Source organism: Geotrypetes seraphini, chromosome 2 (genome assembly GCF_902459505.1).
Source record: "Geotrypetes seraphini chromosome 2, aGeoSer1.1, whole genome shotgun sequence".
Classification (NCBI taxonomy): domain Eukaryota; kingdom Metazoa; phylum Chordata; class Amphibia; order Gymnophiona; family Dermophiidae; genus Geotrypetes; species Geotrypetes seraphini.
The window spans coordinates 326,431,143-326,454,411 of record NC_047085.1 but is presented as its reverse complement, the minus strand read 5'-3'; the positions used below and the strand labels follow the sequence as shown (position 1 = coordinate 326,454,411).

Here is a 23,269-nt window from a genome sequence, read left to right as displayed (position 1 = left end):
GAGGGTGGGGGAAAATGCTGCTACTGCTTCAGAAGGGACCTGGAGGGGAAGGGAAATACCGCTGCTGCTTCTGCAAAGGAAAGTAGGGGGGGGGGAGAGAAGGGAATGGGGAGTGAGTGGGGGAAAATGCTGCTTCTGCAAAGGAAAGTGGGGGGGAGAGAAGGGAATGGGGGGTGTGGGGGAATGCTGCTACTACTTCACAGGGACCTGGAGGGGAAGGGAAATATCACTGCTGCTTCTGCAAAGGAAAGTGGGGGGGGGAGAAGGGAATGGGGGGTGGGTGGGGGAAAATGCTGCTACTACTTCACAGGGATCTGGAGGGGAAGGGAAATATCACTGCTGCTTCTGCAAAGGAAAGTGGTGGGGGGAGAGAAGGGAATGGGGAGTGGGGGAAAATGCTGCTACTACTTCACAGGGACCTGGAGGGGAAGGAAAATATCACTGCTGCTTCTGCAAAGAAAAGTGGGGGGGAGAGAAGGGAATGGGGGGGGGGAAATGCTGCTACTACTTCACAGGGACTTGGAGGGGAAGGGAAATATCACTGCTGCTTCTGCAAAGGAAAGTGGGGTGGTGGAAGACAGACAGAAAGACAGACAGACAAAGGGTGCCAGGGAGAGAAAGAGAAAAATAGCAGGAGGGAGAGAGACAGAAAGAAAGGAAGAAAGAGACAGGAGCAGGGAGAGAGACATAAATAAAGAAAGACAGACAGGTATATATTCTAGCACCCGTTAATGTAACGGGCTTAAACACTAGTTGATTTATAAAATTACTGTCAGGGTCTAGCACTCAAATATGAATTAAGTGATAAAATACTTGCCTTGGAAATCTATTGCTGAGCTGACACGTGTTACAGTAATGATCTTCCACTCGATTAGCTCCCCAATTCAGATCATCTGCAGAAGGGGATAACCCTGCCCTAGACTGGGTCTCTCCTGCACACCTGCTGCATAGGAGATTGTTAACCCATTGAAAAAAATCACTTTTAAACCAATGCAAGAGTTCTAGCAACAGGAAATCCTCCAGGTTTACATTTGTATCTGTAAGAAAATGAAAAGAAACTGACATATAACAGGGAAAACAAAGAATTGGAAACTCTAGTACTCCGTATTTTAATATCAACTCTCATATACTATAGGCAGTCTAAAGGCAAAGACAAAGATCTCAAATTTACAAAAAAGTATATACTTTCAAGGCAGGGATTATAATTCTACGAAGCAAATGAACTTGGAGGAAATGTCAGCATAAATGAGGAGCACAAGAAAGGCTGAAGAAGAAAAGCAACACAGCATGTGTTACAGTGCAGCCTACAAAAGAGCTGATGCAATAATTCTGTATAAACAATGACGACTATTTTAATTCAAGTAACAAAATAGGTCACACATTTGTATCCTCAATATGATTTTAACAGCACAAACAGGGTATGGATTTGGCCTGGGGTGTGGAAAAGGTTGTCTTGTCTTTGGCAGCTGGAGTAAGGAGTACCTATCAATATTTCTTTGTCAGGTCCAGAGCAGAGATGACCTGGGCTTCTCTCAACTTCTCAATGAGCTCATCACCTCTTGGCATGGGATATGCTTCCAACCTGGAGACAGCATTCACTTTCCGAAAACAGATACAAAACCAGATGCTCCCATCTGGTTTTGGCACTATCACGATGGGAGAAGACCATTTACTTGTCAACTCCTTGATAACACCTAGCTCCAGCATGTCAGAAACTTCTTTTGCCACAGTCTGCTGCTGAGCTGCTAGGATATAACAGGGCTGTTGCTGGACTACCACTCCCAGCTAAGTGATAAATAATGTCATCAGTTGCAAGGTGAGTTTGTCCTGGCTTCCCTGAAAATACATCTTGGTTTTGCTTTACCAAGTGTTCCAACTCAACTCTCTGTGGAAGAAAAAGCTGATCATTAAAGGGAACTTGTAGGGATCCTGATCTCTGGGCCAAAGGCATCCATCTGGACTAATACTGCAGTTATCAGGATCCATTTCTTTAATAGATTGACATGGAAGACATTTGCCCTATCTCTCGTTGGGTTGGGCCACCTTATAGTTAACCGGTCCAGTCTTCTCTACTATTTCATATGATCCCTGCCCAGTATTCTCCCTAGGGCCTTTTAGCTGGGCGGTCCGCCCAGCTAATTTAGACGAGTGCCCGGCTATCATCTGCTGCTGCTGCTGAACATTAAAAAAAACCCCAAAAAAACGGTTTGGAGATTTCAGCCCAGAGCGAACTTATGCTCCGGGGCTCTAACGTGTGCGTGCCGGCTTCCCTTCTCTTCCCTCCGAAACCGGAAGTTATGTCCGGGGGGAAGGGGGGAGAAGGGAAGCCGGCACGCACATGTTGAGAGCCCTGAAGCAAGCGTTCGCTACAGGCTAAGGCGGGAGGCAGGTTAGTGAAGCATTTGCTCTTCTTGCTGCCAGGTCCTGCCTACTTTCTGTTTCTGCAAAGGCAGGACCCGGCAGCATTTCCCTCAATAGGTCGATCGCGATCTTGGGCCGATCAGCCTTCCTCTCCCTGACAGCAGAAATGATGTCGGAGAGAGGAATGCTGGTCGGCTGAAGCAGGAGAGCTTGGGGCAGCAGCAGCTTTCGGGCCTGTTATTGGTGGCGGTTTGGGGCCTGTTATTGGTGGCAGTTTGGGTCCTGTTTCCCGATGGCAGTGGCTTGGGGGAGGGCAGGGAGAAAGAAAGAAAGAAAAAGGGCAGGCAGGGAGACAGAAGGAAAGAAGAGAAACTGAAATAAAAGAAAGGGAGGCAGAGAGAAAGAAAGGGCAGGGAGAGAGGAAGGAAAAGTTGGGGGAGGGAATGAGGTCTGGAGGAGAGGAAGCATACAGGCTAAAAGAAGGGAAGAAAGATTGGATGCACAGTCAGAAGAAGAAAGTGCAACCAGAGACTCATGAAATCACCAGACAAGGAGGAAAAATTATTTTATTTTAAATTTAGTGATCAAAATGTGTCTGAATTTATATCTGCTGTCTATATTTTACACTAAGGTCCCCTTTTACTAAACCGCAAGGAGCCTATGAGCGTCAAGAGCAGCGCTGGGCATTCAGCGCAGCTCCCTGCGCTAAAAACTGCTTTCGTGGTTTAGTAAAAAGGGAGGGGGTATATTTGTCTATTTTTGTATGGTTGTTACTGAGGTGACAGTGCATAGAGTCATCTGCTTTGACCTCTTTGAAAAACCCTGGAATAGGAATGATAATTAACATTTTTTATGCGTACAGTGTGCTTTGTGGTTTTTTTTTTATTTTATTGTTGGTAGATCATTTTGACTTGGTCATTTTAAAAGTAGCTCGCAAGCCCAAAAAGTGTGGGCACCCCTGCTCTAGAACATCGCTCCTTAGTTTTATCAAGTGGTGCAGTGAGGGGCCAGCACTTTACATCTTATCACCTCATTCTTTCTTTTTTTCTCCTCATGTACAGCACGGTTCTTTATTCTAAGCAGCTCTGGCACTAACAGTATTACGGGTGCCTTATGCTACTTTCACTACCACTTGCAGTCAGGTTCGGCATTTTATCATGGTTTTGGTTTTTTATTTAGTTTTTCACCAGTATTTTCATTTATTTATTAAAGCAGCCTGTTTTAACAGCCTGATGCCCCTCCCCTATCAGTGTGCTGACACTTTTTTGGTGCCTCTTTCAACAGATCAAATATCATAGCCCTACTGTCGCGTGTTCACATTTATTCTGCGTACGAGTGTATCTCATCAGTGCAGAGACCTTTTTGTTAAGTCCATTTTACTCTCCCTTTTTCACTTTCCAGAGTGCTGTGGTTTTATTCTTTGGTTTTAATAGAAGCTCATTTGAACAATAATTTAGATCTTTCCCAGGTTTCACTTTTCATCTTCCCGGTCTTTTCTGGTTTCCTTTCTATAGTCTGCTTTTCGTCTGGAGTCTTTTGAATTTAGAATTACATTTTATGACATATTTTTGTGGTTATAATTGTATGACATGTCTAAATCGGTCAAGTTACCCATTCTTTTTATTATTTTTTGTCCCCTCATACAGTGGCAGACCGCCCCGGGTGCCAGCCTTAGGGGGGTACACAGCCGGATGGATCCAGAACCTTCCGAGCTGCTCTAAATGGCACCTGCACTTCAGCGCGGCTGCCGTACTTATTCCGAAGCAGAATCGGCAGCCACACTGAAGTGCAGGAAGGTCCTACGATGACTGCATTTGCCGCCTCTGCCTCCGGAAGACGTAAGTGGCGTCGGAAGGGGTGGACTGGCAGCTGCAGTCATTGCGGAACCTTGCCACAACTCCCTGCGTCTGCCGGCCCACCCCCTCCAACATCACTTACATCTTCCAGAGGCAGAGGCAACAGAAGCAGTCATCATGGGACCTTGCTGGTTTGGAGGGAGAGAGGAGTATAGAAGGGTGGTAGAGGGAGAAAAAGGGGGTCAGGGTGGTATGGAATGGTGGTGGAGGGAGAGAAAGGGGGCAGATGCTGATGGAATTGGTGTTCAGGGAAAGGAGAGAGAGACATAAGGGGGAAGGACACTGGATGGAATTGGTTTGGAGGGAAAGAAAGGGGGCAGATGCTGATGGAAATGGGAGGAAGGGAGAGGAGAGAGTGAAATGCCAGACCATGGGCGTGTGGGAGATGGAAGGGAAGAACAGGAGAGAGATGCCAGACCATTGGAGGAGGGAAGGGAAGAAGATGGATGCCAGAATAATAGGGGTGAAGGGAGAGATGGAAGGGGAATACAAGGAGAGAAGATGCCATATAGAAGGGGCAGAGAGAGGGTACACTGGATGAAAGGAAGAGAGTGACAAGACTATAAGGAAAGCAGAAACCAGAGAAGACAATGTAGAAAAAAATTATATTTATTTTTTTGCTTTAGGGGAGATGCATCGCTGTTTCTGTGGTGTTGTATTGTATACAGAGTCCAGCTTCTTGGTGGTTCAATTTAACCTTTGTCTACGTTTTTCTATTTTATCCCCCTTTTACAAAACTGTAGAGCATTTTTTTAGCACCGGCCATGGTGGTAATTGCTCAGAGTTCTATGAGAGTCTGAGCTGTTACCAACATGGCTAAAAACCACATTATAGTTTTGTAAAAGGGAGAGGGGTTAGTTTGTGATTACATATTCCATACTAGGCGAAGGTGTTTTCTGTGTTCGAAAGACATGGTTTTCAGTTAGGATTGACTGTGTAGGATTGATCTGTACTAGACTGGCTTGTTTAGTTTTACAATGGGTGTATTGTTGTACTGCTCACTGCAGTATGTAAGATGCTGCCTTTTCCTAGGTACACTCTGTGATGTGTGGATTGTTACTAAAAATCATGTTTTTCATACAGATGGGGGGGTGTCAAAAAATGATGGGCCTCGGGTGTCACATATGCTAGGTACACCACTGCCTTCATAGTTTATATCTAATCCACAAGCCTGCTTTTAGGATCTACACGGTATATATCCCTCTGATTCATGACAATTTCATTTCTCATGTTATCTTATCCATTCTTTTTATTATACAACTGCCCAGATAAGCATCATTCTTTGACGTGATTGGACCTTGAAAACTAATGGCAACAGTGTTTTCCCCAGAAGTTTTTTCCAGCCATGAAAAACATTTGCTGCATTTAGTGTGCCACAAAAAACATTTGCTCCGTTTAGTGTGCCGGAGTTAAAAAAGTTTGAGAGACGCTGCTCTATACCATTTGAAAGAGGGCAAATATCTAATTATTCACTTCTAGAATTGGATACTTCTTAAATTTAATAAAAAATTATGGAACAAGTGTCAAACCTTAAGAAAGGCTGCCATATTGAGCATTGGAAAATAACTAATAATAATTAACTAATACAAATAGTACACATTTAGGGCTCATTTTATTAAGCTGCGCTAGCGGTTTTACCATGCGCTTAGCTCGCGCAGAATTGCCACACGTGCTAGACGCTAATGCCAGCATTGAGCTGGCGTTAGTTCTAACCGTGTAGCGCAGCAATTCTGCACGCGCTAAAAACGCTATTGCAGTTTAGTAAAAGGAGCCCTTAATTTTCCCCACCATCAAATTTCCCCGTCCCGCCCCACCCGGCTACTTTTTCATGCCACCCGGCTGGAAAAAATTTCTGGGGAGAACACTGCCTGCCACTTACATAATAGCTTGCTTTAGGAAGATGGAAGAAGGACCAAGACTCTGTCTCCTGGCTGGAAGGCTTTCTGCACAGCTTTCTGGTTGTAGGATTGGCTTGCCCCACCTGAGCCTTCTTCAAACAGAGTTTGGCTGCTTCCCCGGCCTTCTTCAGTCTCTCCTGCATGGTGAGTACATAGTTGACCAGATTCCTCCCCGACTGAGCTCTTCTTCCCAGGCTTTTTGAACCACATCCAGGATTCCTCTCAGCCTCCGCCCATATAACAACTCAAATGGAGAAAACCCCATTAAGCTCTAGGGCACTGCACATTTAGAACTACAAAGTGCAGCTCTGGTGGAATAAACAGGAAATAATACCACATGGCTTACAAATATATAAGGCCAACTATGTTTAAAGATGATACGAAGTTTGTGAAGCAATGGAACTTGATCTTAAATCGTTGCTCCTACAGATATGGCAGATACAGAAAGGTATTGTGATGGGTTATTACAGTCCTGCAAAGATGACCAGAATATTGAGGTTCAGTTGCAGGATATGAAATTGGAGAGATTTATGTATGATTTGAAACAACAGAAGATCAAAATTTCCATCGGGATGAGCATGGTTACAAAGTAGGTTATGTTTACCCATGGTTGAAGAAAGACTCTGAAATCCAGACCGATAAGATGGTTAAATTTCCTTATACCTTGGGAAGTTGAAGTAGTGGTGATGACAGTAAACTGGGTAGTGTGGATGACTCATTGGATGGGGATCAAAGAGGTCTGAAAAGCGAATGGACACCTCAGGACAGAGGGGCCAGGAAACCCCCATTGAGACCCAACACACAGTTTCAACAACGTGCACACCAGCAGTGGTGAATATGCCAGCAAAATTTGAAGTAAAAAAAAGTATTTAGTTATATGATAAGAGATAATATTACCTTGGTCTATTCTTGTGGCTTGGGCAAGCTTCTGTTGAGCTCTCTTTTTCAGTTCTTGGACAGGGATAACAGTTAATGCCTTTTCCTTAAGAGCAGGATTTTCATATACCAACACATGTTCAAAGTTTGACTGAAGGGTTTTGAAGAACTTCATTTCAGATGCCTGCTGTGAAGACATAGCCATTTATGTGCAATGACAACAGACCTCCAGAGCAGATTTTAAACCATCAAATTCAGAAGCCAAACCCATCATTATCTAATTCACCTGAAGTTTATCAGTAGAACTGCTATTACCAGTATGGATTATTTGTCTCCAGTTTAGAAGTGCTTGAAAGCACAGTTACTTACCGTAACAGGTGTTATCCAGGGACAGCAGGCAGATATTCTCTACATGTGGGTGACGTCACCGACGGAGCCCCCTAGCGGACGTTTTCGCAAGCAGTCTTGCTTGAAGACCTTCAAGCTTGCGATTGGACCGCCCGACCTCAGGCATGCGTCTCCTCAGCATGGCCTCAGTTCAGATAGCTAGCAAAGAAGCCAACCACGGGGAAGTGGGTGGGTTGTGAGAATATCTACCTGCTGTCCCTGGATAACACCTGTTACGGTAATTAATTGTGCTTTATCCCAGGACAAGCAGGCAGCATATTCTCTACATGTGGGTGACCTCCAAGCTAACCAGAATGGGATGGAGGGAGAGTTGGCAATTTAGGAGAACAGATTTTGCAAAACGAACTGGCCAAAATGGCCATCACGCCTGGAGAAAGCACCCAGACAGTAGTGCGAGGTAAACGTATGAACCGAGGATCAAATGGCAGCCTTACAGATTTCCTCAATCGGAGTCGAGCGGAGGAAAACAACAGACACCGCCAATGCTCTGACCTTGTGGCCTGTGATTCGACCCGGCAGAGAGAGACCAGTCTGAGCGTAACAGAAAGAGGTACAAGCGGCCAACCAGTTAGAAATGGTCCGCTTAGAAACCGACCCAAGCGATTAGGATCGAACGAGAGGAACAGCTGGGGAGCAGAACGATGAGGATTCAAGTAGAAGGCCAGCGCACACTTACAATCAAGAGAATGCAGAGCCACTTCTCAAGGTTGAGAATGAGACTTCGGAAAAAACACAGGAAGAACAATGGATTGGTTGATGTGAAACTCAGAAACAACCTTAGGCAAGAACTTAGGATGGGTACGGAGAACCACCTTATCACGATGGAAGACAGTGAAAGGTGGGTCCGCTACCAAGGCTTGAAACTCACTGACCCGACGGGCAGAAGTGAGAGCAATAAGAAACACAACCTTACAAGTAAGATACTTCAAGTGAGCCCGCACTAGCGGCTCGAACAGGGGTTTCATCAAGCGAGCAAGGACCACGTTAAGATCCCAAACCACCAGGAGAGGTTTAAGGGGCGGATGAATGTGGAAAAGGCCTTTCATGAAGCTTGAAACCACAGGATGAACAGAGATAGGCTTCCCATCAATCGGCTTATGAAAAGTAGCAATGGCACTAAGGTGGACTTGAACCGAAGAGGACTTGAGTCCAGCGCCAAGGGTAACAGATAATCCAGGACAGCAGATATGGAGGCAGATAGCGGCTCCAGCTGCTGAGTAGCACACCAGGCAGAAAAGCGGGTCCACTTCTGATGGTAACATTGGTGAGTGGACTCCTTCTGAGGTGCCTCCAGGACGTCCAGCACAGGCTTGGAGAACTGGAACTAGGGCATTAAGTCTTGAGAAACCAAGCGGTTAAGTGCAGAGACTGTAGGTTGGGATGAAGTAGAGAACCTCGACTCTGTGTAAGCAGAGAAGGAAAAACAGGCAGAAGAAGAGGCTCCCTGGAACTGAGTTGCAACAGAAGGGAGAACCACGGCTGTTGGGGCCACCAAGGAGCTATCAGAATCATGGTGGCACGCGTGGACTTGAGCCTGACGAGAGTCTTCAGAATCGGAGGGAATGGAGGGAACGCATACAGAAACAGATTCGTCCAATCCAGCAGAAATGCATCTGCCTCGAGCCTGAGAGGGGTGTAAACCCTGGAGCAGAAGTGGGGCAACTTGTGATTGAGGGGGGACACAAACAGATCAACATCCGGAGTCCCCCAACGAGCAAACACCTGCCCCAGGGTCAAGGAATGGATGGACCACTCATGAGGCTGCAGAAGACGACTCAACTTGTCTGCCAGACAATTGTGCTGGCTCTGAATGTAGACCGCTCGAAGGAATATGTTGCGGCGGATGTCCCAATCCCAGAGCCGCATCGCCTCTTGGCACAGGGACCCCATTTCTCCCTGTTTGTTGATATAATACATGGCGACCTGGTTGTCCGTGCGAACCAGCACCACTCGGTCACGAAGCAGGTGGCAAAAAGCATTCAGGGTGAGGAAAATTGCTCGAAGCTCCAGCAGATTGATGTGAAAAAGGCGGTTGTCACTGGACCAAGACCTTCCAGATGAGCCCCTCAAGCATAGGCCGACGAGTCTGTCGTGACGACCTTCTATGGAAGAGGGGCATGAAACAGAAAACCTCTGGAAAGATTGGAAGAGAGACTGATTCAACAAAGGAGTCACGACAATGAGTCGAGAGACAGGATCCCGATCCTGGATCCATTGGGACGCTAGAGTCCACTGAGGAATACGGAGGTGAAGTCTGGCAAAAGGAGTCACATGAACCGTGGAGGCCATGTGACCTAGTAGGACCATCAGGAGCCGAGCCGGGGCCGAGGATAGATGGGCCACCCTCTGGCATAAACGAACAAGGGCCTCCTGACGAGGCTGAGGCAAGAAGGAGCGGAGACGAACCATGTCCAGGACCGCTCCAATGAACTCTAGAGACTGGGACGGACAGAGGTGAGATCTGGGGAAGTTCACCTCGAAGCCGAGACTCTGAAGGAGCAAGATGGTTTGATTCGTTGCTCACATAACTTCGTGGCGAGTGGACACTTTGATCAACCAGTCGTCGAGGTAGGGAAACACCTGCAGCCACGGAGACGCAGGGCCACAGCTACCACTAGACATTTCGTGAAAACCCTCAGACAGGCCACCAGGCCGAAGGGAAGAAAACGATACTGGAGACGTAGGAAGGGTGAGCATTCTGAACCGTTTCCTGACCAGAAACTTGTTCAGAGCACGGAGGTCCAGGATTGGACGCAGATCCCTCGTCTTCTTGGGTACCAGAAAGTACCGGGAAAAAAATCCCATATTCCACTGGTCCGGAGGAACCTCCTCGACTGCCCGAAGGCAAAGGGCCCGAGCTTCCCACAGAAGGAGAGGCAGAAGGAAACTATCTTGGAGGAAGGTCCAGGGGTATGTGACTGAAGTGAAGGGAGTACTCCTCCCGGATGATGAAAAGCACCCAACTGTCTGTGGTAAGACTTTCCCACTGGGTATAGAAATGATGGAGACGACCCCCGATGGGGAGGGGAGAAGGCTCCAGGAGGAAGGGAGCCTGAAGGCTCAGACCGGAATTGTCAAAAAGACGGCCCAGGCTTCGCCGGAGCCGGCGGCTGGACCTTAGCTTGATGCTGCTGCTGCAGCCGCTTCGAAGAAGGCAGAGAGAACGCAGGAGTAGATTTCTGCGGATACCTCCGGGGAGGAAGTTAGTATTACCGAGTCGGAGGGGTCTTCGGCTTAAGTCTCACCAGAGAGGCAAAGGACCTTTCGTGTTCCGAGAGGTGCTTAGTGACCGCCTCTATGGAATCATCAAATAGCTCATGACCCACGCAAAGGAGATTGGCTAGACGATTCTGGAGATTCGGATCCATATCTACAATCCTTAGCCAAGCGAGGCGATGAATGGCGATCGCAAAGGCCGTGACCCTTGAGGACAACTCGAAGGCGTCGTAGGCCACCTGAAACATATAGAGGCGGAGCTGGGAGAGTGTCTCCTCGAGGAGCGAAACTCCTGACGTCGAAAATCTGGCACGTCCGCCTGGAACGAGCGGAGGGCTTCCACACAGAACCGGAGATAGGACGTGAAGATAAAGTTATAGTTGAGGACACTGTTCGCCATCATTGAGTTTTGATAAAGACGGCAACCAAACTTGTCCATCGTACGGCCCTCCCAGCCCGGAGGGACGGCTGCGTACACCTTCGAGGGGTTGGATTTCTTCAAGGAAGATTCAACCACCAAGGATTGGTGAGAAAGCTGAGAACTTTCAATCCCCTTGACCAGGATCGTCTGGTAACGGGACTCCAATTTGGAGGGAATAGCCAGGACCGCATAATGGGTCTCCAGATTCCGGACAATTGTTTGCCGGAGAACCTGGTGCAACGGCAAGCGCAGTGCCTCACGGGGCGGATGAGCAACACCCATTTCCGCCCGGAATTCCTGGGTATAACGGGACTCAGACTGGAGGTCCAGGTTCAAGGCCCTGCCCATGTCAGAAATGAAACGAGTAAAGGAGGAGTTTCGAGAAGAAGACTCATCCTCCTGAGGAGACCCCGAGCGAGATCTGGGGGCAGCAGAGAAAGAGGAAGAAATTTCCCTTGAATAGCATGCCAGAGCCTCAGAGATCGAGGAGGCTCGACTATCAACTCGGGGGCGTCGAGGAATGACCCCGCATAAGGTGGGTTGGGGAAGACCCCGGAGTCCGAGGGACCATTTTGTGGAGCCTCGGAGAAGACGGGGCAAAGGAAAATTCCTCCACCGGCTTCGAAGAAGACCCATGAGAGGCGGTCATGAGCCCCAATGGGGAATGCACACTAGAGTCCAAATCGAGGACAAGGGTGTGTCTGGAAGGTTTCGCGGTTGGAGACCTGCCCCGAAGGGGCGGAGAAGACCGCAGCTTTTTAGAAGAGGCAAGCCTCACCAAAGTAGCAGGCCCTTGTCATGGACCCCATAAAGTCACAGGCCCCGATTCCGGAGACAAAGAATCACTCGAGGGACTCCTGCGAGTCTTGCGGGCATGGCCCCGAGACACAAGTGAAGGACGCTCAGGCAGGTCAGACCGGGGCTGGGTCGAGACCGAGGTAAGAGGCATCGAGATCAGGACCATTTGGCTCACCACCGAGGAAAGCTGCGAGGTAAGGATAGCCTTAAGCATGTCCTCAAACATAGGCACTGAGACCAAAGGATGTTGGGTCATAGGTGCAGAAGTGCACTCCTTCGGGGACGACATCGAGGAAGAGTATTCCCTACGTGAGGAGGCATGCTTAGAATGAGGTCTCAAAGAGGCCGACGAGGCGACACTCGCATGAGACTCTGAGGTAGGCTTCTTTGCCGGCACACCTGAGGAGGAAAGAGGAGACTTACCCGAGGCCGGAGTAGCAGGAGGAGCCGAGGCCGGAGCCTTGGTCGAGGGGGACTTTGAGGCCGAGGACTTCGAGGCCTGTCCCGCAGGATCCATCGAGCCAAAAAGTTGGAGAATCTTGGTCATCCTCCAACGAAGAGCCCGCGGTTCAGAGTCGCACAATGCGGACACGACTCAGTGCGGAACTCTGCACCCAGGCACTCCACACACCAACGATGAGGATCGGTGATGGAGATAACCCGGATGCACTTAGTGCAGTTCTTGAACCCGGTGCGAGGCCAGGAATAAGAAAAAATACAGTCGCGGCCCCGCGAGGCCAGGCGGCCAGAGCAAGACCGGTGACCCGGTCAAAAAACACGAAGGAAAATAAGAAAATACGCGAGCACAGCGACTCAATAGAAAATAACAAAAAAGCCACAGTGCAAGAGGGACAACGAGATTGCGCGAAGCAAGGGAGCAGTGCTTCTGGCTCTGCGGAAAACATAGAACTGAGGCCACGCTGAGGAGACACATGCCCTAGGTCGGGCGGGAGGGGCTTCTAATCATTAAAGTATAAAAGAATCCCTCCCCACCCACCCCATCCATTAATAATAAACCAATTAGCAAATATCATATTTCCCAATCCCACCCTACCTATATCTTATATAATAACAAGGTGTTTAAGGTGTCTGATTATTAGAATATGTAATCAATGGCCCCCAAATCTTTTTAAAATTATGATAATTTCCTTGCTGTATAGCAAGCACTCTCTCCATTTTATAAATATGACAAACTGAATTCCACCAAAAGGTATAATTAAGTTTAGTACTCCCAGTACCTTTTTAAAATTCTGGCGCCCTCCCTCGCTGGACACAGCTGCCTCCGAGTTCTCTTCTCTTGCAGCAGAGCAGTGCACAAGGCTGCCTGCCTGGTCCTGCGCCGCTTCCCGTGAGAACTGACGCCAGCCCTCAGTCTTGTGGGAAGCGGCGCGGGACCAGGCAGGTGCGCCACTCTGCTGCAAGAGAAGAGGACTCGGAGGCAGCTGCATCCAATGAGGGAGGGTGCTAGATTTTAGAAAAAGGTACCCGGGGGGGGGGGGGGAGGGCTGCTTGCCTGCTGTTAGACCTGCCCTGTCCCAGCCTACCATTAGACCACCAGAGGGGGGGACAGGGCATAGGGCAGGTCTAGTGGCAGGATACACCATTTGGTTCAGAATTTTTTTTTCTTGGATTTTCCTCCTCTACATGTAGGTGTGTCTTATGGTCAGGTGCATCTTATAGAGCGAAAAATAGGTAAATAAAATACTATGTACCTCTTCAAATCCCATTTCGAACAAACACTGAACTGCTCCTCTGACGGGCAACAGTCTAGTGGAAAAAGATGGACTTCCAATTCTAATAGATCTGTATTTTTCCTCATTTGGACTTCTGGTGAAAAAAAAAGAAAACATATTAGTATATTACTGCAACAATCATAAGTAATCACACACACGTATAGAAATAAATAGAATTTACAGAGTTTACTTCCTTCAGACACACTGGTGCATTTGTGGTGTGTTCAGAGCTCTGCTTCTACACTCTTTGCATCTTCCCCTCCAATCCACAAGCAGTCGGGATGCACATGTGCTTTGTGCTGATATTATGGGTCTCATTTTCAAAGCTCTTAGACACACAGGAGCTGAATCTATAAAGGGGCGTCCCAACTGTAGGCAGTTGTAGGCGTCCTATTACCGTCTGGCAGCCAATTAGGATGCACATTTTTAGAAAAAAGTTATCAGAGGCAGACGCCCAAGCTCACCCAAGGCTGGGTGTGGGCATGGTTTCACCCAGAAGTGGCCTTGGGCGATTTTAAGCAGCTCTAAGTGTTTCCCTAGAGCCTTGACAGACACCTGAAATGTAGGCTCATGTTATCTGCCAAGACTCTCGCTCCTTTAAGAGCGCGGAAGGATCATCCACTTTCCCAGCCAGCGCATCCTCAAGCGTCTCGACAAGCCTGAATGTCCACCCGGTAGTGACACACAAAATAATGTTTATTTATTGTTTATTCAAAGTATTTGATTAAACTCTTATCCAGCAGGGAAGACTAAACTGCAGCCTTACAGATATCCACTGGGGACACCAGGGAGGACTCAGCTCAGGAAGCCGCCTGACGCCAAGTGGAATGAGCTTTGAGAAAACCCGGAACTGATTTCTTCTGAAGAAGGTATGCCAAAGTGATAGTCTCTTTGATCCAGCTTGTGATCGAAGCCTTAGATGCACCTCCCCCCTTATGACTGCCCGCCAGGAGAATAAAAAGACAATGTGACCGTCTAAACTCCCGAGTCCATTTCGAATAAGTATGGAGGACTCTGTGGACATCCAACTTCTGCAACTGCCTCTGCTCTAAAGTACCCTCCCAACTACCCAAAACTGGAAGGGCAACAGTCTGATTCACAAGAAAAGGGGAAACGACCTTAGAAAGAAAACTCCAAGAAGGAAGCACGACAAGAAAAGGCTTGCAACTCCGACACGTGCCGAGCTGAGGAAATGGCTACAAGAAAAACACAGTCTTCAAAGTAAGGTGATCAGCTTCCCTGAGCGAACGAGACACTGGGCTCCCCAGCCGAGGAGACTGGTGTCCGTAAGAAGCACTGTCCACTGGAGCTGATCCAGACTCACCCCCTGAACCAGATTGGAGGACTGAAGCCACCAGCACAGACTACAAAAAATGAACCCAAAAGAGGAACTGGAGAGTCCAGCTCGTGAACCTACGGAGACCACCACTGAATAAGAGCATACTGAAGGGGGCATATGTAAGCCCGAGCCCACCAGACCACTTCCAATGAGGCTGCCATCGACCCCAAGAGCTGAAGAAACTCCTGCACTTGGAGACGAGAACCCATCAGGGAGTGAATCTGCGACTGCAACTTCTGCACTCGGGTCTCAGGAATGAACACCCTCCCCAGAGCGGTGCTGAATAGAATTTTGAGATACTCCAATCGTTGAAACGGAGTCAACCAACTCTTGGAAAGGCTAACCAGCGACTCAAAGACACGAGCTGCAATTTGGGAGCTCTCCTGAAAGGACTTTGCAAGAATAGACCAGTCATCCAGATAAGAATGAATCAAAATGTCCTCCTTGTGCAAGGTCGCCGTCACAATAACCTGGGTGAAAGTACGCAGGGCCATGGTCAGACCAAATGGAAGCAAACAGAATTGATAGTGCTTTCCCAAAATCATAAAGTGAAGGAATAGCTGATGTGAGTCCCAAATCAGGATAAGGTAGGCCTCAGTCAAATCTAGAAAAGTCAGAAATTACCCAGGCTGTAGCTGAAGAGTCTGACAAAATACCCCCTTTTTCCAAGAGGCCTGACAAGGGAAAGAGAGAAAAAGATCTGGCAAAGGTCGGTCGAACTCGAACGACCTCCAGGACCCACTGATCCATCATGATGTTGGTTCACCTCTGGTAAAACTCCTGTAAATGGACACCCACCTGAACTGGGGGAAGGACCCAAGCACTGTCACTGGGCAGGTCGAGCACAGGAGCACCCTGAAAGGACTACATTCACTGGAAAAAATGACTATGGGAGGAAGAATTGGGCATCCCTCCTTCTGGGGGACTTGTGGTGGGGGGCGACTGCTCAGCTGATCATGGCAGGGGGATTCCCTTGCTGCGATCAGCTAATGGAAAGGGATCAGGCACAATTCTCTAACCGGTGCCTGTGACATGAGCACCGGTTAGAGAATCTGACCAGTTAGGCGGGGTTGGGTGTCTGTCCTGAAAGACGCAATTTTATACAGGATGCTGGTGTGCGATTTTCAGCCGCTTCTTAGGCGGCTGGAGAAACTGGCCTCTTATACAGAATTTCCCCCCAATGGTCCATCTAGGCCAGTATCCTGTTTCCACAGTGGCCAATCCATGTCACAAGTACTTGGCAATAACCCCTCCCCCCCCCAATACAGTAGTATCAACATTCCAAGCTTTTCAGACAGTTTCAATTGGCTTCTAGATACCCCTGATAAAGCTATGTGGCCACACTAGTTAAGAAATACTACAAAAGTAGTTACAAACAGAAGTTTACAACAAGTAAGGAGGATTGTTGAAAATTCATATACAAGCTTTATTTACTAAGCATGAGATAATTACCAAGCACATAGGAACCCTGGAAGAACACGAATGAACAAAAAACTGTACACCAAAGATTTCATACCAGACACCCTTTTAGCCCCGCCCCTCTTGCAGCATGCACCAATATGTACAATCCCGCCACAAACAGAAGACCCAAGCTCATGCGCATGCCACTCTGCCTGAGAGCATTCGGTTTCGCTATCTCTTCCTGACCTTAACCTATGATGCACGCAGCGCTCTTCTCTTTCCCCGTGTCAACCTTTACCAGGTCGCCGCATGTATCATAACACAACCTGACCTCCTCTCCTGGTCGCTCGCTATGCTCTTTCACCTGAGTATATTGTCTGCATAGATGAGCAGCAGCTTGGAGGCATCACAGAACACGTCCCGGCTATTCTGGCAGAGCTCTCTCACTGCAGAAGAACGGGCTGCTGCCAACCCTCACACTTATAACCCAAATGAATGGGGCGCACCAATAAGAGCTCAGTTCTTGAGAAGAGCGTGCCAAGTGCGCCCCGGACAACTGAACAGCTGGCGCTAGTGGCCTAAGGCGCATGTCCGGAAGGTCACGGCTTGTCCTGGTGTCCGGATGTGAGGCACACTTCCGATAGTGTTCTTAAGGCAGGTTAGTGATGTTTCTATTGTCTTGGTATCAGTTTAGGAAGGTCCTGAATTTAGCCACAATAGTCTCTCTTTACTGCTCGCATAATCCAGAGAAGGCGGCTGCGCTTGAGTACTGTTGATGATTTGTGTTAGATACACTAATCAATTCCCGATAGACACAAAATGGGACTAAGTCTTTTATGTATCTGGTCCTAAAATAAATTAGTGCGAGTTGCAGTAGATGTTGAGAACTACAGTATAGCTCTCTCATTTTCAGGTCAGCGTGAGAGTTTTAGGATATAGAAGGGTGGATACTTTTTATATTTATTTTCACTCTGGGCTGATATGGCCCCAGTGGTTTCTAAACTGTTGGGACCTTAAAAGGAGTCATCAGTAATTTGAGTCACAAAAACAAGGGTACTCTTCCTCCCTCTGGAGCTCCACTGTGATTTATGCCTAGTAGTGACAGCCATCATGGAGCCTGTGAGTTAAGTGAATAATTCACAGGTCTTGACTTTGAAGCTGAGTTGAATGTGGTTCAGTATAGCTGGGATTATTTCAACCCTACTTTAGTGTGGGCTTAATATTAGACTGGAAACCTATGGGCAGTATGAAAGGCTGAGTAATGGCATACACAGGTTCTGGTGCTACCTAGGACTACTGTACTACTGCTTCTTCTTGGTGAATGGGAGGAGGATGTGGATGAGAGGCAGTGGAGGTTTGTTATTTTGCTTTCATCATATTCTGGAATAATATGAATTTTAAAATACTAAACAGTTCATATTGGATAAAATCTTTAGGATGCAGTGGAATAGCCCTTTTTATTTATTTAATTCTTTTCTATCCTGTTCTCCCTAACAAGCTCAGAAGGGAAATCCGCCTTATAAGCTTTCTGACACACTACCTAGTGTTGGGTGTTCCATTCATGTTGGAGTTATATACAAAATATTTAAAGCCTAACATCGGGGAGGGGGGGGGGGCGCTAGAGAGCCCGATCAATATGGAGGCTTGAGTCACAAGCTCCTGCCAACGGCCCCGCTAATTCTACATTTTCACTCACCTTCTACAAGAGAAATTGCGATATTCCTAGCTGACAGGATGCCTATGCCTAAGCAGGGTAAAATTGAGGCTGCTTTTGCCGGCACTTCTGATGCTAAACGGCCGAAACAAGATCCGCTGACCCCTACTAAGGGCGATGCGAGTAGGCCACATGTAGATCCTGAGCTTACGGTGTCGGATCAACTGCAGCTCATTTCTAACATGCTCTCGGAGAGTAAGGATGACATCAAGGATATTAAGCTCGAGATTAACGGAGAAAATGTCGGCGATGGATGCCAAAATGCTTCTTTTGGAACGGAAGAGTCAGCTCGTTGAGATCGCTACAAATCAAAAAATGGATCGGAGAGCCTTGCACGCGCTGGAGATCCAGCTGGAAGATCTCGGTAACCGCGGTCGCAGACATAACTTACGCATCAGTGGCTTAAATGAGGGGATTGAAGGCTTTGATGCTTGCAAATTTTTTGAAGATTGGCTCCCCAAAGTGTTATCCCTGAAATTCGACAGGGTCCTAGAGGTGGAGAGGGCCCACAGGGTACCGACCAAATCGCCTTCCGGATCACAGCGAGCGAGACCAGTGGTGATGAAGCTGCTCCGCTTCCCTCATGTGGCAATGATACTGACATAAGATGAAAACTCTCCGTAAAATTGACTGGCAGGGTCAAACTATCTACATCTCTGCTGATTACACTAAGGCCACAGCGGAGAAGCGCCTTAAGTTCTTGGCCTTGCGCCCTCGTCTGCGTGCTCGAGGCCCGCTTTGGTCTCTTAGCACCGGTGCGCTTTAAAATTACATACCAAAACAGAACCAAAACTTATACCGACCCTAAGGGGGTGGATCGCTTCCTGAGGGAGCAGGAAGAGTTGCAGCGCATGGATACCTGAATGCTTTTCAGTCTTTATCTCTACCCTGTTTTCTTCACTTTCGCTGCAATAGCGATGTGCAGCTCTGGCTGCTAGCCTTGTCCTGCTCATATCAGGGCTGTGAGTGAAATGTTGTACCAGTTGTATTTTCTGTATTTAACCAACATTGTTTTTTTTTTTTGCGGGGCTGTTGGGGGGGGGGGGGAGTTGACTTCGAACCTCCGTATTGTGGTGTCTCTTCCCCTCCATAGGCCTTCGGGTCGCCTTTTTGGTGGGATGATTACAAGGCTTTTGTCTTGTGGGTGAGTGAGGGTTTGGATGGCTTTAGGGTGGGTGGGGGGTGTACGTATGTGTGTATGTTTAGGGTTTTCCTATGTTTGATGTGGACTAGGCAGTTTTTCTTAGGTATCAGGACCGCTAAGCAGCGGGATGTCTGTGTGTGCGCTGTACAGTTTTTATTATTTTTCATGCAGGGGACTGTACATATTATATGATCTGATTGCTTCAAATGCCTGTCTGTAATGTATTATCTCTGAATATTAGGGGTTTGAATCACCCTATCAAGAGAAAGAAAATGCTGTTATTTTGCAAGCATCATTCTGCTCAGGTGGTCTTTCTGCAGGAAACCAAATTGAATGCAATTGAGTCTGCTAAATTGAAGAGAGACTGGGTCTCTCACTGTTTTTTCTCTCCCGCAGTTTCATCTAAAGATGGGGTGGATATTTTGCTGGCTAAGCATCTTCAGTATACCATCGTGCACTCCTCCCATGATTCTCTGGGTAGATGGGTTATGGTCACCCTTAACATTGTTTCTCAGCGGTATACCTTTTTTATGCTCTATGGCCCAATGTTGCTGACCAAGGGTTTTTTTCAGGCTTTAGCTAAAGAGCTGGCTTCTATCACTACCGACTATTTTATAGTGGGTGGTGACTGGAATCTGGTTCTTGATGCGCATCTGGACCGTAGATCTCAGTCTTCCTATCGACCTCCGAAAACAAACCAACTCTTGTTGAATATAATTCAGTCCTATGGACTGACTGATGTTTGGCGCCTCTTCCATCCTAAAGACCTTGAATACACATTTTGGTAAGAAGAAAAAAAAAAGTTTTAGATAGAATCAGGTTGGGCAGACAGGATGGACTATTTGGGTCTTTATCTTCCGTCATCTACTATGTTACTATGTAATTCAGTCTACCTTGAACCTCTGCCTGAACCACCAAGTAACAAACTGAAGAAAATATCTAAAACTAAGCATTGTGCCTCAACCTCACAGTCAGATTCTCAGTTGGGACAATCCTCTGCATATGGTATGGATAACGTGACCATTTATTTTTTCATCAAAATGGGACATCTATTAATATTCAGCCCCACCCCCAATCCCGCCTTAGCCCCGCCCCCAATTTCTTCCATTCATTTTTCATGTACACACACTATCTTATTAATTCATAATATTAAACATAAAATTAAAAAAAACACAAAGCACACTGTACGCAGAGAAAATGTTAAATCATTTACGAGTTTCGGGTTTCTTTCAAAGATGTCAAGGCAGATTACTTTAAAATATGTAATGTCACCTCAGTAACTATAGAAAAATAGACAAATATAGTGCAAAATATAGACAGCAGATATAAATTCTCAAAACGGACACATTTTGATCACTAAATTTAAAATAAAATCATTTTTCCTACCTTTGTCTGGTGATTTCATGAGTCTCTGGTTGCACTTCCTTCTGACTGCATCCAATCTTTCTTTCGCATTCAACATTTCTTTCACAATCCAGCCCCATCCCCTTTGGTTCTCTCTCTCTTTTCCCTCCGTTACCCTCCCCAGATCCAGTGTCAGTTCCAGGTCTCCCTCTTTCTCTCTCCTCTGTTAAGATCTTAAATCTCCCTGTTCTTCTCCATAGTCCTGCATCTGCCTCCTGTCTTTCCCCTTTGGTCCAGGCCTTTCTCTCTGTAGTCTTTCTAATCTGCTTACAACCCCTCCCCCCTCTTTCTAGGCTCCCTTCCTCCCTCCTTCCCTCCCAGCAGATTTTAGCATATCTCTCTCCTCCTTTTGTCCCCTCAGATCTGGTATCTGTCTCCTTCCTCTTTTCCTCCTCCCAGGTCTGGTATCTGTCTCCTCCCCTTCTCCCCTGCTCAGGCACCTCTCTCCGCTCCCTTCCTCCTGTTCTTCCTTCTTAATTTATTTTCTGCCTCTGTCTAAATTCTTTCTTACTATTCAGTCCTCAATTTCCCTCTTTCATTGTGTCTACCTATAGCTTGCCACCTCTTTCCCTCACCCCTTCCAGTATCTAACTCTATCCTCTTCCCTCAATCCAGCATGTGCCCTTTTTTCTTTCTCCTCCCCACTTCCTTCCAGCTGCTCCCCCTCTCCCCCCCACTTCCATTCAGTCTGCTCCCTCTCCCCCCTACTTCCATTCAGTGTCTGTCCCTCCTCTCCTTCACACTTCCATTCAGTGTCTGCCCCTTCTCTCTACCCCTTCCATCTACTGTTCACCCTCTGTCTCGCCCCTTCCATTCTCTGCCCTCTCTACCCCTTCCATCTAGTGTCCGCCCTCTCTCGCTCTCTCTCTCTCTTCCATATGGTATCTTCCCTCTTTCTATGCTCCCTCCATAAACTGTCTCCTTTGTACATGATTCATTTCAGCTTCACCCCCTCGCCATTTTTCTGTCTCCCTATGCTCTGGAATCTCTCTTCTCCTTTCCTTCCTTCCTTCCCACTCCATTCCATGGTCTGGTGTCTCTATCACCTTCCCTCCCCTCCCCCATGCCCTGGAACCTCCTCTCCCTCCTTTCCCTCTGGTCTGGCATTTGTTTCCTGTCTCTCCCCCATGCCCTGGCATATTTCTCTTCTCCTTCCAACTCTCCCCCCCCCTTCCATTATCTGGCATCTTCTCTCTTTCTTTTCTCTCCCTCCCTCCTTCCTTCCTTTCCCATGGTCCCATCTGTCTCCTTCCCCCCCCCATGCCCTGGCATCTCTCCCTCCCCCTCCATGGTCTGGTATCTCCTTTCCTTTCCCTCCCTGCCATGGACTTGGTATCTCTCATTCCTCTTCCTTCTCCCTCTTTCTGTGTCAGCATGCCCCCTATCTACCTATTACTCCAATATCCAGAACCTCCTTTTTGTTCTTACTGCATCCACCCCGTGTCCAGCATCTCCCACCTGTCTTCCTACTCACTTCATGTCTGTTTTTTTTTTCCTTCCCCAAACAACCTCCATGTCCAACATCCTTATCCTTCTAAAACGCTGGCGTGTCCACCCCGCACCCCCTTCCCTGATAGGTCCCTTCTACACCTACCGAGTCCCCGTTGCTGCATCCCCCACTTCAGTCCGCAATGCATTATCTTCCCCCATGAACAAGGACCTGTAGTTTACCCTGCAGAGTCTTGAAACGTTTCTTCCTACGCAGAGCTTCGGCCTACAACCGGCCGACGCCGTCTGCAATCTTCCCACAATTCATCACTCCTGCCAGGCCCCGCACAAACTACCACCGAGCCCTGCGGCTGCTGTGCTAAGGACCCGTCTTAGGGGACAGTGGAGAGGGCAGAACGCATCGATTGGTGCCTGAGCACTGTCCCTATCCCATTAATGAAAGGGAAAGTCCGGAAGAAGCACTGTCCTGCCTGTCCCGTTGACCCACACACAGCTTCGGGACGCCGTCTCTGAAAAAGGGACATTTTGGCGTCCCGAAGCTGTGCATGGGGACAACGGGACAGGGAAATTGAAAAAGGGACAGTCCCGTTCAAAACGGGACATATGGTCACCTTAGGTATAGACCTTACTGTGCCTCTGCCTATTCTTCCAGCTTTTGTTATTGTAGCCATCGTAGATGCTGCTTCACTTCTGATTAGGATTCTTGGCTCCTTTTCAAATGACTTTGGGAAACAACATGGCTGGAATATGAGAGCCTGGAGATTTTGAGATGCTATGTATTAAGTGAGAAATGTGTTAAGTCTATGCCAAAGCAGACATTTTCAAATTGGGGTATGGGAACAATAAAGCAGGAGAAGGAATGGAGCAATGCAGTTGGAGTGTAACTCACACCTTTGTTACAGCTAATGACAGAGAAGACAAATGAAAATTCAGAAGTAGTGGCTGGGAGAGTGGGCTGTTGGAGACGAGTTCAGCAGAGTAGAAAATGTAGTCAACAGGAAAGGCATGTGGAAGAAAAATGCTTATCTGATGACCTTTTTATAGGTGAGAGGCAGGCGATGGAAAGAGAGAAAAACAACTGACATAGTTTAAAATGCTTACCCCCATCTGGCACCAATACACGGTAAGTGCTGGTGCCCGAAGCTCCACGTCTTCTTGTTTGTGGGACCTTGAGCATCTGCGCATGCTCAAGGCCTTCGAGTTCACGCTCTCTCCGAGATTCTCCGAGAGAGCGTGAACTCGAAACCCTTG

The 23,269-nt window shown here is 47.6% G+C and overlaps 1 protein-coding gene across 3 annotated transcripts in view; it reads right to left on the bottom strand.

Moving 5' to 3' along the window:
* The window catches only part of NGLY1 (N-glycanase 1), an 84,908-nt gene extending 61,672 nt beyond the window's left edge, over positions 1 to 23,236 (bottom strand). For 2 of the 3 annotated variants that reach the window (XM_033930165.1, XM_033930167.1), the window contains exons 1-4: positions 23,120 to 23,236; positions 13,547 to 13,661; positions 7,013 to 7,178; positions 818 to 1,037 (exon numbers count right to left, since the gene is read on the bottom strand). In XM_033930165.1, coding sequence (XP_033786056.1) covers positions 818 to 1,037; positions 7,013 to 7,178; positions 13,547 to 13,561 — 401 coding nt within the window. In that variant the 5' untranslated portion in view covers positions 13,562 to 13,661; positions 23,120 to 23,236. The remainder of the gene's footprint in view (positions 1 to 817; positions 1,038 to 7,012; positions 7,179 to 13,546; positions 13,662 to 23,119) is intronic. The other variant, XM_033930166.1, reaches the window with a different exon arrangement.
* Positions 23,237 to 23,269: the final 33 nt, after the last annotated feature.